Source organism: Acanthisitta chloris, unplaced genomic scaffold (assembly GCF_000695815.1).
Source record: "Acanthisitta chloris isolate BGI_N310 unplaced genomic scaffold, ASM69581v1 scaffold24364, whole genome shotgun sequence".
NCBI lineage: Eukaryota > Metazoa > Chordata > Aves > Passeriformes > Acanthisittidae > Acanthisitta > Acanthisitta chloris.
In genome coordinates, this window is record NW_008670201.1 from 18,776 (window position 1) to 33,946 (window position 15,171).

A 15,171-nucleotide genomic window follows, 5' to 3' on the forward strand; every position below is an offset into this window, starting at 1 on the left:
TGGATCCCTATCCTACAGAGAGGTGGTTGGTGTTTCACTTAGTAAAGCACAGGCTCAGTGAGGCTCACTAGTCCAGCTGCATGTGCCTCTGTCCCTGTTCAGAGGAGTCTGTTAGGCTGGAGCCAGGGCACAGCAATTCTCATTCCAACCTGCAGTTTGTGGATAGAATCTACCTGGGGAAGGTTTAAGTCCCCTGCCTTTTTCATTAGGAGCACTGGGGAAACAATACTTGAGAGGTGGCAACCATCAGCCAGGGAGTGTATGGGAAGAGACAAAACATGCTAAGCTCCTGATTCTGAAACAAAATGTGAGCATATGGTAACCTGCTGTGCCTGAGCTCAAAGGGATTTCTCCTGTGCTTAAAGTTAGGTCTCCCTTTAAGCCTCTGCTGTATCACATCTCCCTTGGTTTCTCGGTGTCTGCTCTTGGGGATAAGCAGCTGGTGAGGTTTTCAGAAGTGCCTTGGCAGGTGAGACACCTAAGCACTGAAGAAATCAGATCCACTGAGCAGAGTACATCTCCCCTGACCTCAGCCATCTGGACGTGGCATTCCCAGTCTAGCAGCTTAAGCCCTATCTCTGCTTGGTGCTGAGCAGAGGGAAGGCACAGGGGGCAGTTCACACCACTCAGCACACAGCAAAATCCTCACAAACCACTGGAGGGACTGAGCAGGCCTGAGGGACTGATCCAGATTAGCTGTCTGGTTCCTGTAGAATAAAGATAAATGTAACAACTTAACTTTACATATCCTAACTTAACAAGGTGTCTGTGTAACTGCAGCGCAGTCTTGTTAAGTCCCTGTCACTGGTCTCACTAAGTCACATAGCAGCAGAGTCTGTGAACCAAGTCATGCTCTTCAGATTCCCATTATTGCTTGTTTGTTTCTTTTCTCATCATTTGGTTTTGTAGGAAATACAGTATTAGCAAAGGAAATGATCTTTTGATGTTTAGAAAATTGTCTTACAAACAGCTTTAGCATCTATTTTTGCAGCCAGCACAGAGATGCACCCACGGGCACTTCCCTTGGATTCTTGTGGCTGGAAGCTCTGATATTGGTGCTATAAAATGTATATTTTGGGAGAAGATAATCATTCCCCTTCAGCTACTGTCTCTGTTTATGCTTGTGATCTGACTCAGCAATCTGCCTGTGATGAGCAGATCATATCAATAAGTGAGGTAGTTTTTAATGTGCTCTCTTCTAAAGCCTTCTGAAAGTATGAACAAGAATCATAGAATCATAGAATTTTAGGGTTAGAATGGAGCTTAGAGATGATCCAGCCCCAACCCCCTGCCCTGGGCAGGGACACCTCCCACCAGAGCAGGTTGCTCAAGGCTCAGCCAACCTGGCTGTGAACACTGCCAGGCTTGGGGCAGCCACAGCCTCCCTGGGCAACCTGGGCCAGGGTCTCACCACCTGCACAGGGAAAACTTCTGCATAATATGTAACCTCAATTTCCCTCTTGCAATTTGTGCCCATTGCCCCTTGTCCTGTCCCTGCAGCTCCTAACATAGATCCCTCTGCAGCTTCCCTGGAGCCCCTTCAGCTCCTGGAAGGTGCTCTGAGGTCTCCACACAACCTTCTCTTCTTGAGGCTCAACAGCCCCAACTCCCTCAGCCTGTCCTCACAGGGGAGATGCTCCAGTGCTCTTAGCAACTCCTCTGCACTTGCTCCAACAGTTCCATGTCTTTCTCACATTGAGGACACCAGAACTGTGTGCAGTATTCCAGGTGAGTCTCAGCAGTGCAGAGCAGAGGGGGAGAATCACCTCCCTTGACCTGCTGCCTCTGCAGCCCAAGACACAGTTGCCTTTCTGGCTTTCTGAATGTTTAACAATCATAGATGACACAGTTTAATCCTCCTTATTTCCACTGCATACTTTGGGTCTCTCTTCCAACAGATGATATTAAGTTTTAAGTACAGGAAGACAAACAAGCTCTGTGTGTTTGCTCATTTTATGTTGTCATTTTCAGTACTGAAATAATATGAAAAAATCTAAAGTGGGAACAAGTAAATTCAGTGGGTTTTTTTTCCATCAGCCAAATGCAGATTGCATGGATGACATTCCTCCAGACCTGGAAGCATCCATAGGAGGACCACCCACCAACCAGATCACGGGAGCCAGCGACATAACGGTGAACGAGAGCTCTGTCGCGCTGGACGCCCCGGCACGGACCCTGGGCGTGCTGCAGGTCATCCAGGACGTGGACTCCTTTCCCCAGCCTGGGGAGGGTAACTTCACTACGAGCAGTAAGTTCCAATTCCTGGCAGAATTTGCGCAGAAATAAGTGTTTAGGAGCCCAAGTCCCTACCATGGTGCGGGAGAAGTGGCCTGTGAGGGCTCAGCACTGGAGCAGAGCACTGGTCTTGCTTTGAGCCCAGCAGGAACCTGCAGGGTAAGTAAAGCTGAGTGTCATGTGTTCTGTGCTGGATTCAGGGTCAGAGTTACTGACACTGCCACTTTGTACGAAGGAAAGGAAGAATTTGTGGTGTTTTCAGTGTGTTTACCTTTCACTTCTGAAAAGGGCACCATGTGGATGAGTAATTCTCAAAATGTCTTCATGTCTCTCTGTGCCTAAAAATTATGTTCTTTATTGAAAATCTCCTTCTGACAGTTTAAAAAGAATGTTGTCAGCTGCTTTGAGTGAGGACTCTGCTAGCTGAAAGTTCTCATTTTTCAGTAAAATAACAGATCAGTAGAAAATACCTATGTTTTGTACCAGTTGGTGTATTGACAAGGCCATTGGAGAAAATCATCAGATACACTCGGAGGTAGAAGAATGTGATGGTACAAGTTTGTGTATGGAGTTAGCACAGGTTCTGGAAAAAATACACATCTTTAACCATTTCTAGGTACTGCTATGGGCATGGAAAAGAAGACAAGTAACAATATGATGTGTGTAAAGTAGGAGAGAGATGATGAAACTAGGCTGGAGTGACTTTACATTAGTTTCTTTGCTCTGTGGAGAGACTTGATAATCACATTTTCCCTCACATTACAGCCAGTGTCCTGGCAGTGAAAACAGCTCCTGGACATGCTGGATTTGGGACCTTAGACACGGTGACCCAGAAGGGGATTTTTAAGTTATCTTTTGTGGATTAGGTTCTGGTTTCAGGGTTGGCCCTTTTATGGTCTGAGTCCTGGATCCAGCAAGGCTGAGCTGCAGGGTTCTGAGCCCGGCCATCCTCCACAGCCAGCCTGGGGACATTCAGCTTGCTCAGGGCTCCCTGAATGCTGGCAGGAGCTGGCCACAGCCAGGTGGGATTTTGGTGCTTCTAGTAATTGTTTCTCAACGCATTTGAGGCTGATTTAAACAGTGAAGCAAAGGTGGTCCCACAGTGTAACAAAGCTACACACTGGTCTCAGCTGGGTCCTCTCAGCACCCCTGGAACAAGTAGCTCTCTCACAGATCGTGCCCTTGCCCTGCTGTTGTTTGCAAGGAAGGGGAGTGGTGTGCCCTTCACACACAGCTGTGTGCCACCTGCTGAGGGTGCCCAGGTCCAGTGCAGGGGCAGCCCATGCTGTTCACCCCAGCACCCTGACATGCCAAGCAGCTCCTCTGGCTCCTCACCAGGGGTACCAGTGGTGTCGAGGCTGCGAGGGAGCACAGGAGCTCAGTAACTCTCCAGACACTCTGCCCTCCAGTTTTGTGTCCAGAGTCTGCAGAAGGAACAAACACGGTTTTAATTCATTTTCCAAGTTGCCAGCTAAGTGAAGTAAGTGGGTGAAAACCTTACTCCGAGCCAGCAGAGCTCTGCAGCTTCATTCTGCCTGCACATAGGCAGCCCTGGAGCATCAGGAGATCTGCATCACCTGAACACCCTGGCCTTGTCTGGGGAAGGACTGTGTAAAGGGTTTTCCCTGGTTGAGAGAGAACAGGAGAAGAGAGCAGGGAGGGAAAACAGGCAGGTGGCCTGAGCTCTGTGAAGACTGTGAGCCTCATGCAGTCTCAGGGGTGAGAGGCCTTTGCAGTTGCTTTGTGAGAGGAGCCCTGAGGAAAGCTGGAAGCACCTGGGGGCCTCCCAAACCCAGGTGTGTGCCTGCCCGTGCTGTGGCTGTCTCATAGGCTCTCGGGGAACTCTGGTTTGATGCTTGGTGAGCTGTTGTCACACTCATCATTGATACGTAGACACAAATCTTCATCTGGAGTTCTCCTCTCAAAGGGGAATGTAACACTTGACTGTTTGTCAGTGGTAGATGTGCAAGTTAAATGCTCCCATCACCTATCCAAAGTGGTGCATTTTGCAGCAGCTCCCTGAAACAGCCCTTTGGTCCCTTTTTGCAGCAGAGCTGCAGCAAAGAGATCTTGGATTGGGAGTTAGGGGCTGAGTTCCAGCAGTGATGAGATGGGAATTTGTCTCTGCCATTGCCTTATGTGGATTTGGGGTGTTCAGGCACTCCGGAAGTTAGAACTTGGCTGCTTAGGCAGCCTGAACTGCTCAGCTGGTGAGAGGGAAACATACAGGGCCTCAGCTATGCTGTAGTATGAAGCAGAGTGCTAGCTCCATCAGAGGGCAGCTGCAGGCTGAATAACTGGGTCAGAGCTGTCATAATGGATGGGACTTCGCGGGCTCTGTGGCTGTTTACTGTGTTCCGGCATCGTATTTCTCATTTCCAGAATTGTCAGTTACACAACTGCAGAGCTTGCTGGGTGTGCCCTCTGTGTGAGCTGCCCTGCCCAGGAGTTTGGGAGCAGTTGCTCCTAGGAGTCTCTGGAGCTGCCAGGTTCTGGCCTCTTTGTATAGCACTAGTGACAGGAGCCTGGTTCGAGGCTGAATCTGTGCTGCTTGGTTTTCTTCCTCTTCTTACTGAATCTGTGCAGGCTCCAAGGCTCTGCTGAAGTCTTGATGTGGCAACCTGTACCCAGCACGAGTCCCTGCATCCTTCCTTATCCCTCACAAAGCTCAGTGGCCCAGGAGGTGAAGGACTTGCCTTCTTCTCTCTACCCACTCCTGCAATACTTTTCCCTTTAATTGTTGTTGCATCCCTTTGGTCTGTTGATTGATCATTCTGGTATTGTTGTCTTGGTTTGGGTTTAATTTCCCTTTCTGCATTTGCAGTGACTATTCAGAGCCAGAAGAGCTCCCACAGTGTGTCTGGAGGGAGGATATTTCCAGAGTGTTGTTCCCATTGGGGGAAATTCTGCCTCCATGGTGGCAGAGCTCCCACCTGCTTTGGTGGGGCCACATTTTAATCTCTGGAACTCAACCAGTGCTTTTCTTCTCATTTCTGTCTGTGTGCTCAGCAGACATTTCTTCTCCTCTCCTTCCTTTTTGCTCCCCATGCTCCTGAATGATAATTATTTCCATGGGACCCTGCAAGGTGCAGTGTGCTGTGAACATCTGCATGGGAACTTGATTTGGGGGCCAGTCCCTAGGGCTCCTTGCTAAGCCAGCATCTCTTCAGCAGCACTGACACATGAGTAGCAGTTTCTCTCAGCTGTCTTCTTCCACCAGGAGCCAAACCTTCCTCAAGTCCCTTGGGCATATCCATAGCCCAAAGTCTGTTCAGGATTGCCATAGTGACTGTTTGCTCTCTGGTAGGATTTTGTGTAGGATCCTGGGATAGCATCTTGTAACATATTTCTGTAATCAGTTGCTGAAAATGGTTGATGGAAAAAGTGAAAAACTAGAGTTGGAACAAGAAAAAGAGAGGGGAGAGGGTGAAAAACTGTGAAATATGTAAGAGTTCATCTCAGCTGAGGTTGCTGCTTTAACTGTATTACTTTTCAGCTCTCCAGGAGGTATGAAAGAAGATAACCTAAAGATCTTTTTCCACAATAATTCATCATAGCAATCTGTGTTGCCTAGTTTTTAGTAGTGAGTTATGCAAAATGCTAACATCCCTGGAAATCTCAGCACAGGTGGAATTTCCTGCTCTGCAGATTGTGTGGGTTTGAGCTGGACTTGGCTAAGATCTAGGCTGGAAGACGCTCTGAGCTACACCAGCTCTGCAGGGAGGACTTGGGATTCCAGGAGGACATTGCAATATTCCTTGGTTCACGCACAGCTGGGACTGAGTGATATGGTTAAAAAAGGTAGTTTTCTGGGCAAGTAGCATCTAGGTATTTGAAAGGTGGTGTGGTGACACTTGCAGGTGAGAAGTAGTTATTAATTTTTTCATCTTTTGTAGCCTCCATGGCCATTCACCTCCCTCAAGCACTTGCTGATTTCTGCTGTGCATAACGTGCACTGTGTGAGTCTTTGCCCTCTCTTCCTAAATCCTGCTGGTTGTTCAGTTTAGACAAGCTTTAAGATTCCCTTTAGTGGGATGTCTCATCCCACTGCATAAGGCCTCGAAAATCCCACTAGAGCTATCTTTGTGGTTGGAGGAAGATCCATAAATAATTCTGTGGCAAACATGGGCAGCACTTTTAATAGGAGAACTCACAAACTCTCCCCCAAGGTGAAACATCACCTGTGAAGTCCCTAGAGTGTGCTGGACTGTAGAGCAGTGTGGGCAGTCCAGAGAGTACCAGCAGTTCCTCCTCTGCCTCTCGTTTTGTGCTTTCCATAAAACCCTGCCTGCCTACAGCTCCTCGTGACTGTTGGGACCCTTTCAAAGCTCTTTGATAGCTCTTCATGAAATCTATTAGTGTAACTTCTCAAGTAATTATTTTGATCTGTGTGTGTCTAAAATGTCTTTGTGAGGAACAATCAGCCTTTGGAAGTGGATGAAAGTGCATGATAAGAATGATCCACTGTTGTCTCGGAACCACTTGACTGTTCTCCTTGCTATTAATAGTGGGGTTCAGGCAGAATGGAGAGGGGGAGGAAGAGGTGGAAGAACTCCCTAGACAGCAATTAATACAGAAAGTTGTTAGCACTTGCATTAGCACCTGGCAGTGTCCCGGAGAGAGAACACTGATGGGACCTAGCCAGGCTGAGCAGATTGGGTCCCACGTGCCTGGCACGTGACATGAGCCTTGGTGGCTCCATTAAAAGCTTGTGTGGATGTTGCACTGCACAGTTATCAGAGACTGGAACTTCCAAGGAGCTGAGGACCTAGATTTGTTTTGAGACTGACACTGGTGCCAGCTTAGCACTGGTGACTTGAAAGAGTCACCAGGTGAAACCTAACTGGTACTGAAAATGTGCTGTGAATGTTACATAGAGATGTGAGTCTCCTGCCAGACTGAATGGACAGCGATGTTCTCCTGCTGACAAACTGCTCCTCCTTTCCATATGTTAAGATGTGAAATACAAAGTGTTTCTGTCCAGCAAATTGCAAAAAAGGATGTTCAAAAATCCTGTGAAACAAGGAGGAAAATTTGATTCTAATTTGTTTGTTTTCTGTTTCACATCTGCTGTGTTCATTGACACTGTGTACAAAGCAAGGACAAAACCTTCCGTTCCTGAACTTTCCCTTTTCCTCCTGAGCTGTGCAATGAGCTCAGAGGGCATGGGAGGTGCACACACCAGTCTGGCATAACCTAACCAAAGAGGCTGTAGGACCCAGGAAGCTTGTGTAGTAATTGAGTCTAGGAGGAGGTTCAGAACGTGTGATGAAGTGACCGCAACCCCATTCCCTGTCCCACTGCACTGCTGGGGGAGCAGGGAGAGGATTTGGGAGTGAAGGAGGGATGGAAGGTATTTTTAATGTTATTTCTCATTGTCCTACTCCAGTTTGATTGGTAATAAATTAAATTAACTATTCTCCCCCAAATGGAGTTGCTTTTGCCCCTGATGGTAATTGGTGAGTGATTCCTCTCTGTCCTTATCTCAGCCCACTTAACTTTTCTTGTCTTGTCTCTGCCATGCCCATCTGAGGAGGGGAGGGATAGAGTGGTGTCCAGCCAGGGTCAACCCACCACACTGTGTTGGCACCCAAATGTGTCCTTGGAGTGTCATTCCCAATGGCTCTGAGTGTGCTCTGCCTGCAGGGCAGAGGGACCTGAGGGCTGGGGCCAGTGTAGCTTAGCTTGTATTTTTGTATGTCCCTGCTTTGGGCAGTCAGCTGGATAAAACGAGGAACAAGGAAGCTGTTAAAGCCAAGTAGACCATGCAGAGTATGACACAAGCTGAGCTGCAGAGGGACCAGCTGACTTAATACCAGCTGATCCCCTTGATTTATACTTGACAATGCAAGCCTTGCCTTGCAAGAGAGGTTCAGCATCCTGCATACAATCAGCTTGATTGTGTAGGACTTTCTCGTGCAGCGCTGGTGTCTGTGTAGTTCTTATTCTGATCAGTTTTCACACAAAAGCCTCCACTGAAACCATCAGGAAGTGCTCATTAAGATACAATGTGCTACTGCAATGCTGAGTCTACTTCTTGCCATTTCAGGAGCAAAACCAAATGGGAGACACGAGGATCGAGCTTGGATCAGCACCTGAAAATAAGAAGTGGGACAGAGCAGTGTCTCTGTAGTCAGGCAGGCAGGGGAAAGGGAGGGTTCCAGGGTCAGTGCTGCCAGTTGCTGCCACTTTTCAGACAGATGGGCAAGGCAGAAGTAATGCTTAGAGCCCCCAGGGACCCCTAGCAGGGGGTATACAGACAGGGGTACTCCCTTCCCACAGCCTCCCAGCTGGGAGCAGACTACAGCAAGCAAACAGGTCCCGTGAGTGAGTGGGAAGAGAAAGGCAGTGACAAGGCAGCTGTGCCTGTGGAACACGAGAGGCTGAGGTGCAGCAGTGCCATGTCTCAGCAGTCACTCTTGGTGCTGCTCCAGAGTGAGCTGTGTGTTTGCCTTAGTGCTCACAGCACCATGAGCCACCTGGAGGGTAACCCAAGCGACAGAAGTCAGGCAAGAGCTCTGCTGGTAGAGTGTTTCCAGTCCTTGGTTTGCAGTGTTTTTCTCCTTATTCATCTAGGCTTGAGCCTGTGAAGGTGTAAGAGAATCATTTGCACAAGGAAACTGTCTGCTTTGTCACGAGCATGTAAAGGATCTTGTGTGTGCTCACACCTTAACTTCTTGTACTGTAACCAGCAGTTCTGACTGCCCCAACAGCGTGAGAGAGTTGTGTGGTGTCTGTGTGCACTGTGTGATGGTTTTGTATGGTAGGTAAAAGTCTTGCAGGAGATGTTTGGGCTGCAAGAAACATCCAGAACTGCTCTGCTTGAAGGTTTCTCCAGGTTCCTGTAGGGCAATAGCTCAGACTTTCACATACAGTCTCTAATACTTAACCATTTCAGCCTTTACAAAGTAAGTTAATTGCTTATAAAATTGCAGTCAAATGCTACACTTTGCTTCATTGCTTATTTCCAGCTCCTACAGAAATTAGGGCACTTCAGGGATCCCTTAGGGTACCACAGTGACCAGGTCACTTCGCCTAGGAGTTGGAACTAGATGATTTTGAAGATGCCTTCCAGCCCAAACCTCTCTGTGATTCTATGAGGACCAGACATGCAGATAAACTGCACAGGGTCTTGAGTATGGGGAAGAGCTGATAGGAGAGCACAGAGGTGGTGCAACTGGCCTCAGTGTGATGACTCCATTGGCTATTCTGGTAATCTTTGTGACTGAATTTCAATTTTTCCAATAGGGAAGAAGAAAGACTATTCTTGGGGAGAGAAAATGATCCTGCAGTATCCAGGCTACAGGAGCAGTTTCCATTCTGGACACTGCTTTTCCCAGGGCAGGAACATGATAAGCTTAAGAGTAAGGACAAAGAGGAAATTATACTCAGAGCAAAGTGGTAGGTCTTCTCGTGTCAGACCTGGTAGAGACCTGTGGTGTGTCACAGAGAAGTTGGCAGCTTCCCACTACTACACTGGTCCAGAGCTCCCAAAATATCAGCCAGCCCCTCACAGAGAGGAGTGACCTGCTGAGTGTTGGCTCCTGAAATAATGTGTGCTGTGGACTGCAAAGGCCTTGTGTTCTGGTTCATGGGTGAAATCCCAAGGACTTTGAATATGCTCGTTAAAGATATATGTATAGAGAGACTATAGATATATATATAATGAAGAAAAAAAATGTTTTACTTCTCCTGCCAGTTGGGTCCAAACGTTTCCATGCAATAACATCTGGTATGTGTTCTTCCCCTTATGCTCCCTGTGTTACCTATCACATGTCCTTATTTGGACAGATTTTTTTTCCCTTTCTTTTGGTCTCTCAACCACTTGGGGGTCTGGTGCAGTTAATCACATTACTGCAGTGTCACCATGAGTTAATTCTGCAGGTCATGGCATGTGGTTCCTCCCTGTGTGCTGATATTTGCTGTTCTCTGCAGTGTGTTTCAGACATCACCTGCTTTACCCCCTGGCAGAAGCTCTGTTGCCATTAGTGCATTCACACAGCTCTGGCTTGTTATTTATGGAAAAGGCTCTAACCTTTTCTTCCAAAAGCAGTTGCCATGTTCAAGTGCTATTTCCCCTTTCTGCTCAGATAAATGTCTCTCTGGTGCTAGGGAACAGCGATAAAATAATTCCCCAGCACTTTGTTCTCAGTTGTAGCCAAAGCTGTTTTATTAGCCTCTATGTACAACACGACTGCATTAGTGCCTGGGGTTTTATAACCTTTCTCCTCAAGCTTATTCCCACTGCTGCTTTTGCATTAGAGATCTTAGAGGCATTTTTTCCATGTGTTGTATTTTAGCTTTTTTTAGTGCAGTTCTGGGCCATTCTAAAGTCTTACAGTTCTCAAGATGATATGAAAGGACTTTGAGACTTACTGATAAAATGATGCAATGAGAGGTGTGGGATGATTGGCTTGAGAATAGTTTTGAGAGTCAGTAGTGTTTCTAAAGAAAGGGTCAGTGATAAACTCGATTTGATTGGTGCTGCTGTGGAAAGAGTTGCTATTTGAGGTTCTAACTTGATAAGATCATGCTCTTTCTCTTGACTATAAGCAGCAAAGGCTGCAGTAAAGGAAGCAATAAACTCTGTAATGGTAAAGTGCATTCTTGGGCAGACAAAGGAAAACAGAGGGATTTAGGAATGTCTCCCTTTCATAAATCAGATTGATCAATGGTGTGCTGGTTGTTCTGGTGCTAGAAACAAAATGTGAAGAGCACTGCTTGCACTGGTAGTTGCTGTGGCTTCAAGCTGAGCAGACTCTGCTTTGATAAAGGTCCCATATTTAGTGCCTCTGATGGCCCTGGATATATTTTCTGCTCAGGTCCTCAAAGCTCCAGGTGGTGGTCACATTTCTGGTTTCTTCTGAAGCAAAATCCTTCTAGACACATCTGATTGGGAGCAATGTTTTCTTAGGAGAAATGAGTCCCAGAGGAAAGTTCACACTAACACGTACATGTTGGGTATTAGTCTAGATCTGAGAACATAAATGTCCCAGGGATTTCATGTCTTGGTTTAGTTTTGTCTTCAGAAACTGAAATAAAGTATATCTCGCAGTTATTGGGATGTGAAACCAGGTCCAAGTTTTGCTGTATATCTATTGTCAAAAGAGGTTTTAGGTGGAGTCCCACTGTCTGCTGGGCTATCTGCTAGGTAGTGAAATAATAACTGATACATTTTTTAAAGCATTTTGTTACATGAAGTCAATATGAAATCAGTAATTGCTCATTTTCCCTCTAAGCATCACCATCAGGAGCAGGAGACCTGTGCAAAGCAGGACCTGTTTCTTTTGCTAAATGCTCAACTTTATTCCTACACAAACAGGTCTCACCCAAGCCAGCAGCACAGCAGCAGCTTTTGCTTCCCCCCTGGTGCCTGTCACTGGCATAAGATGGAGAGAGCCACCAGCATCCCCCAGCTTTGTGCAGCAGCTCCTGCCTGGAGCACGACCGAGGAGCTGGGTTAGTGCAGGGGGGGCTGATAAAGAGCCAGGGAAGGGACACCATCCTAGCTGAATAGGTTATCACTGTGGCCTGGGTTTTAATCCACAAGAGTAGAGGTTTGCTGGCTTTAGTTACACTTCCAGTGGATGGATTACACACCTGGTGGCAGCTCTCGTTGGACAGGTAATCATTGATACTTCCCTGCTCGGTCACAAATGGGTGTAAGAGCCAAGAGGTACCCAAAGGTCCAGAGAAGGAAAGAAATGCCCTCTTAGACAGACCTGATATATATTCAGTGCCGAGAACTTTTGTTCTATAATGGTTTAGTGTATTCTTACTTTTCTGCTGATGTCCTGGGTGCAAGTTGCTCCTGGACCTTTTAGCCCCATCATGGGTTGTCCAGCTTTTCTAACTCTGGGAGCTTGGGGGAAATCTCGGGCTCTAGAGCAAGCAGGAGCAATTTGAGGAGATCCCCATGGCACGGCCCATGTCCTACAGTCATCAGAAGATGGCAGCAGATGTGGCCTCCTTGGCAGGAACTCAGTGGTGAGTAACAGTGGGGCCTCGATGAGTGCAGGTCACACCAGTTTGGTTCTCACCCTCTGGTGGGTCATGAGAAGTGTACTCAGCTGGTGCCTGTGCTGACCCAGGCACGGCAGGGCAATGGTGCTGCAAACGGCCTCTCACTCACTGTGGGTGCTTAGCTTCCTTCCAAGCCTCTGTCAAACAGTATCAGAAACCTCTGGTCTGACCTCCTCCTTTTGGAATATTTATTAGTGTAGAACCACTATAGACAGAGTCCAAGTGTTACGAGGAGCAGCAGCAGTAGACGACTGTTCCTAGTGTGCAGTCCTTCTGTTTTTAAAGCACCAGAGTAATTAGCTCTTTTCGTCCTTGTTTGATTGCAATAATATTCCAATGTAACCATCACCTGATGAACTTTTCAAGAGGTAAGGGCTGTACTGCCCTTGGGGCAGTTCCACATCTGTCTGGAGTTATTCCTCCTGCACTAGCATAGTGAGATTTAAGGTAATATTGGCTAGAGGAGTTTGCTGTGTTGTAACTCTCAAACAAACTTGTGTCAGGGAATGTAAGTGGGTGGAAACAGTCTGTGTGGACAGGCCGTGTCCTGCGCTGGATTGCGTTCCAGCGCCACAAGGGGAATGTGGCAGGGAGGTCTACAGTTCCCTGCTGCAGCCACCAGCACTCAGGCTGAAAGCAGTTTAGGATGTGCCTTTTGCTTCATTAAGCAAAAGGCTTTATGCCCGTGGAGTGCTGTAAAACAGTGAAGTGTTGTTAGTCAGGATTGCAAACCTCAAACATCTACAATCACAAGTCAGATATTCAGCATCAAATCTGTCCTGAAATTAGAGGTTTGTTCTTTAAAACTCTTTGTTTCATTTTTGCTTCTTAAGCTTCATTTATTTTTAAGTGAAAGCTGAGATCTTCACTGAAAGTTGAGATCCCACCCTGGCTTCAGGGCTTTAACAAAACCAGCAGATTACCAAAAAAACTTACCAAAAGGTCCTGAAAGTTCTTAACAGTGAGTCAAGGATCTTTTGCAGAAACTGTGTTGTTGCCAGCAGGACTCTGTTGACAGGGCCCAGCAGGCAGTGCTGGGGGATTCCTCCAGCATTCACTGCCTCGTGTGGTCTGCACCTTCCAAAGACGTGTGGGTGCTGATGCTGTCCCTGAAGGGAATGTGTCCGACAGTGGTGTCCGAGGTGTTCTCCCCACTCTGCTGCAGTGACAGGCTGTAGCTGTGGGATTTTGAACTGACATCCTGCTAGCAAACAGGGAAAGTGGAGCATTTCTGTTCCTAGGCACTTCCACAGAGCCAGAGGAGCAGTGCCAGAGCATAGCCATGGGCGTTTTTTAGGATCCTTTCTTTGGTCATTGTTTCTACCAACCTGCACTTCAGCCCCAGAGAGGGCAAACTACAGAGCTCACACTCTGCAGAGACTAAGATCAAGAATTTGAATAGTTGTGTATGATTTTTAATGGAAAACTCAAGTTTGCTGGTTTGGAAAGCAGGTGCGCCTGGTCAGAGAGGTGAGCTGCGAATCTGACTCTGTCCTGTCTGCCTGTCTTGAACTCAGCTGAGAACTTTCTCTGCTGTGCATCCCTGGAAGAAACACCAGTTCTGGAAATAAGGTTTCAGCACCATAAACACTTGTGGTTTGCTGCTGACATTTGGTGTTGGCAGCTCTCAGCCCCTGCAGCTTACACCTGGCTGGCACCATCCTTCCCACACAGCCAGTCCAGTGGAAGTGGCCTTGGCTCCCCAGAGTGCTCCAAGTGGCTAAGCTTCAGGAACTCTGCCCTGCAAGTATAAACTGCTCTTGGGTCATCATTTCAAGCATTATTTAGTTGTTTCAAGGATCCTGTTGGTTGCAGAGGAATGGTGAGTGGTGCAGTGGTCTGGAACCGTGTCGTTACTGCTGCAGGTGATGCTCGGGGTGCTGGGGGTGAGAGTTGCACTGTTGCACTCTGAGGTCTGGCAGTTCACCTGGAGGCTCAGCGTGCCTGAAGCCTCCTGATGTCTGCAGGATGTGTCACTGTTCATAGTTCCTTCTTCCAACTCCAGGGGAAACATTTGCAGTCAGAAACAATGCCTGGAAATGTTTACTACTGTCAGATTGAAGGAGGGGAAAGATACAGATGTAAAGATGTTGTGTGCATTAATTATTTTGCAATTGAGAATGGATAAAAGTAATCCCAGTGCAAACTGGGCAGGACTGTCAAGGGAAGCCTTGGCTCTGCAGTTTGGGTAACACTAACCTGTCCAGCCTTTCTCCACATAATATGGAGGACTGATCCCAGCACGAGGAAGCACATTTGGGTTTTCTTCTCTAAAACAGATTTTAAAGTCATGCAGCTCTTGAAAGGAGACTAATTGTGCTCACTTAGCTTCAAGCAAATCATTAAACTTTGAGGAGTTATTTTTTTCCTGGTTCCTCTGTGATGTTTCTTACTTATTAATTCTTAGATACTCGATTTTTAGACATCAATTTTTATCACCAATCAGGCTCTGCTTCTGTTGTCTGAAAAATCAGATATGTAAAGGAAAAACCTCCACAGATTTAAATGCATTGCATTGTTACAGTATAAATATCATCATTGTAATTAAACCACTTGAAAATATGAACCAGCAACTTTTTCTCTTGGGGCCTCACCCACCTATGGGGCTTTTGTGCCTGGAGATGCAGGGTGCTTTGCTTCTCCTGATTCTCCTGATTGTTCTGGAAATAAAATCAGCTGTTAGTGCTTTCAAATCTGTTGTCTTTATCTGCTGCTAAATATACACGTAATAAGTGCTATGGGATCAAAACTAACCCAAGTTGCTTTTCCTGCACTTGTAGTTTTGTGGTTTTGATGTGATTTTCGGTTTCGCAGGAGTTGATAACATGATCTTTAGTGTATTTGGGGTCATGGTGGATTAAGGTAGATCCCTTTGGCCTGGACTCAGAACCTGCAGCATGTCTTCAGAGGAAA

The 15,171-nt window shown here is 46.9% G+C and overlaps 1 protein-coding gene across 1 annotated transcript in view; it reads left to right on the forward strand.

Moving 5' to 3' along the window:
- RNF150 (ring finger protein 150) overlaps positions 1 to 15,171 on the forward strand; it is a gene marked incomplete at its 5' end in the record, with an annotated part of 31,258 nt that overhangs the window by 15,373 nt on the left and 714 nt on the right. Inside the window, one exon of the mRNA XM_009073606.1 lies at positions 2,038 to 2,248. Coding sequence (XP_009071854.1) covers positions 2,038 to 2,248 — 211 coding nt within the window. The remainder of the gene's footprint in view (positions 1 to 2,037; positions 2,249 to 15,171) is intronic.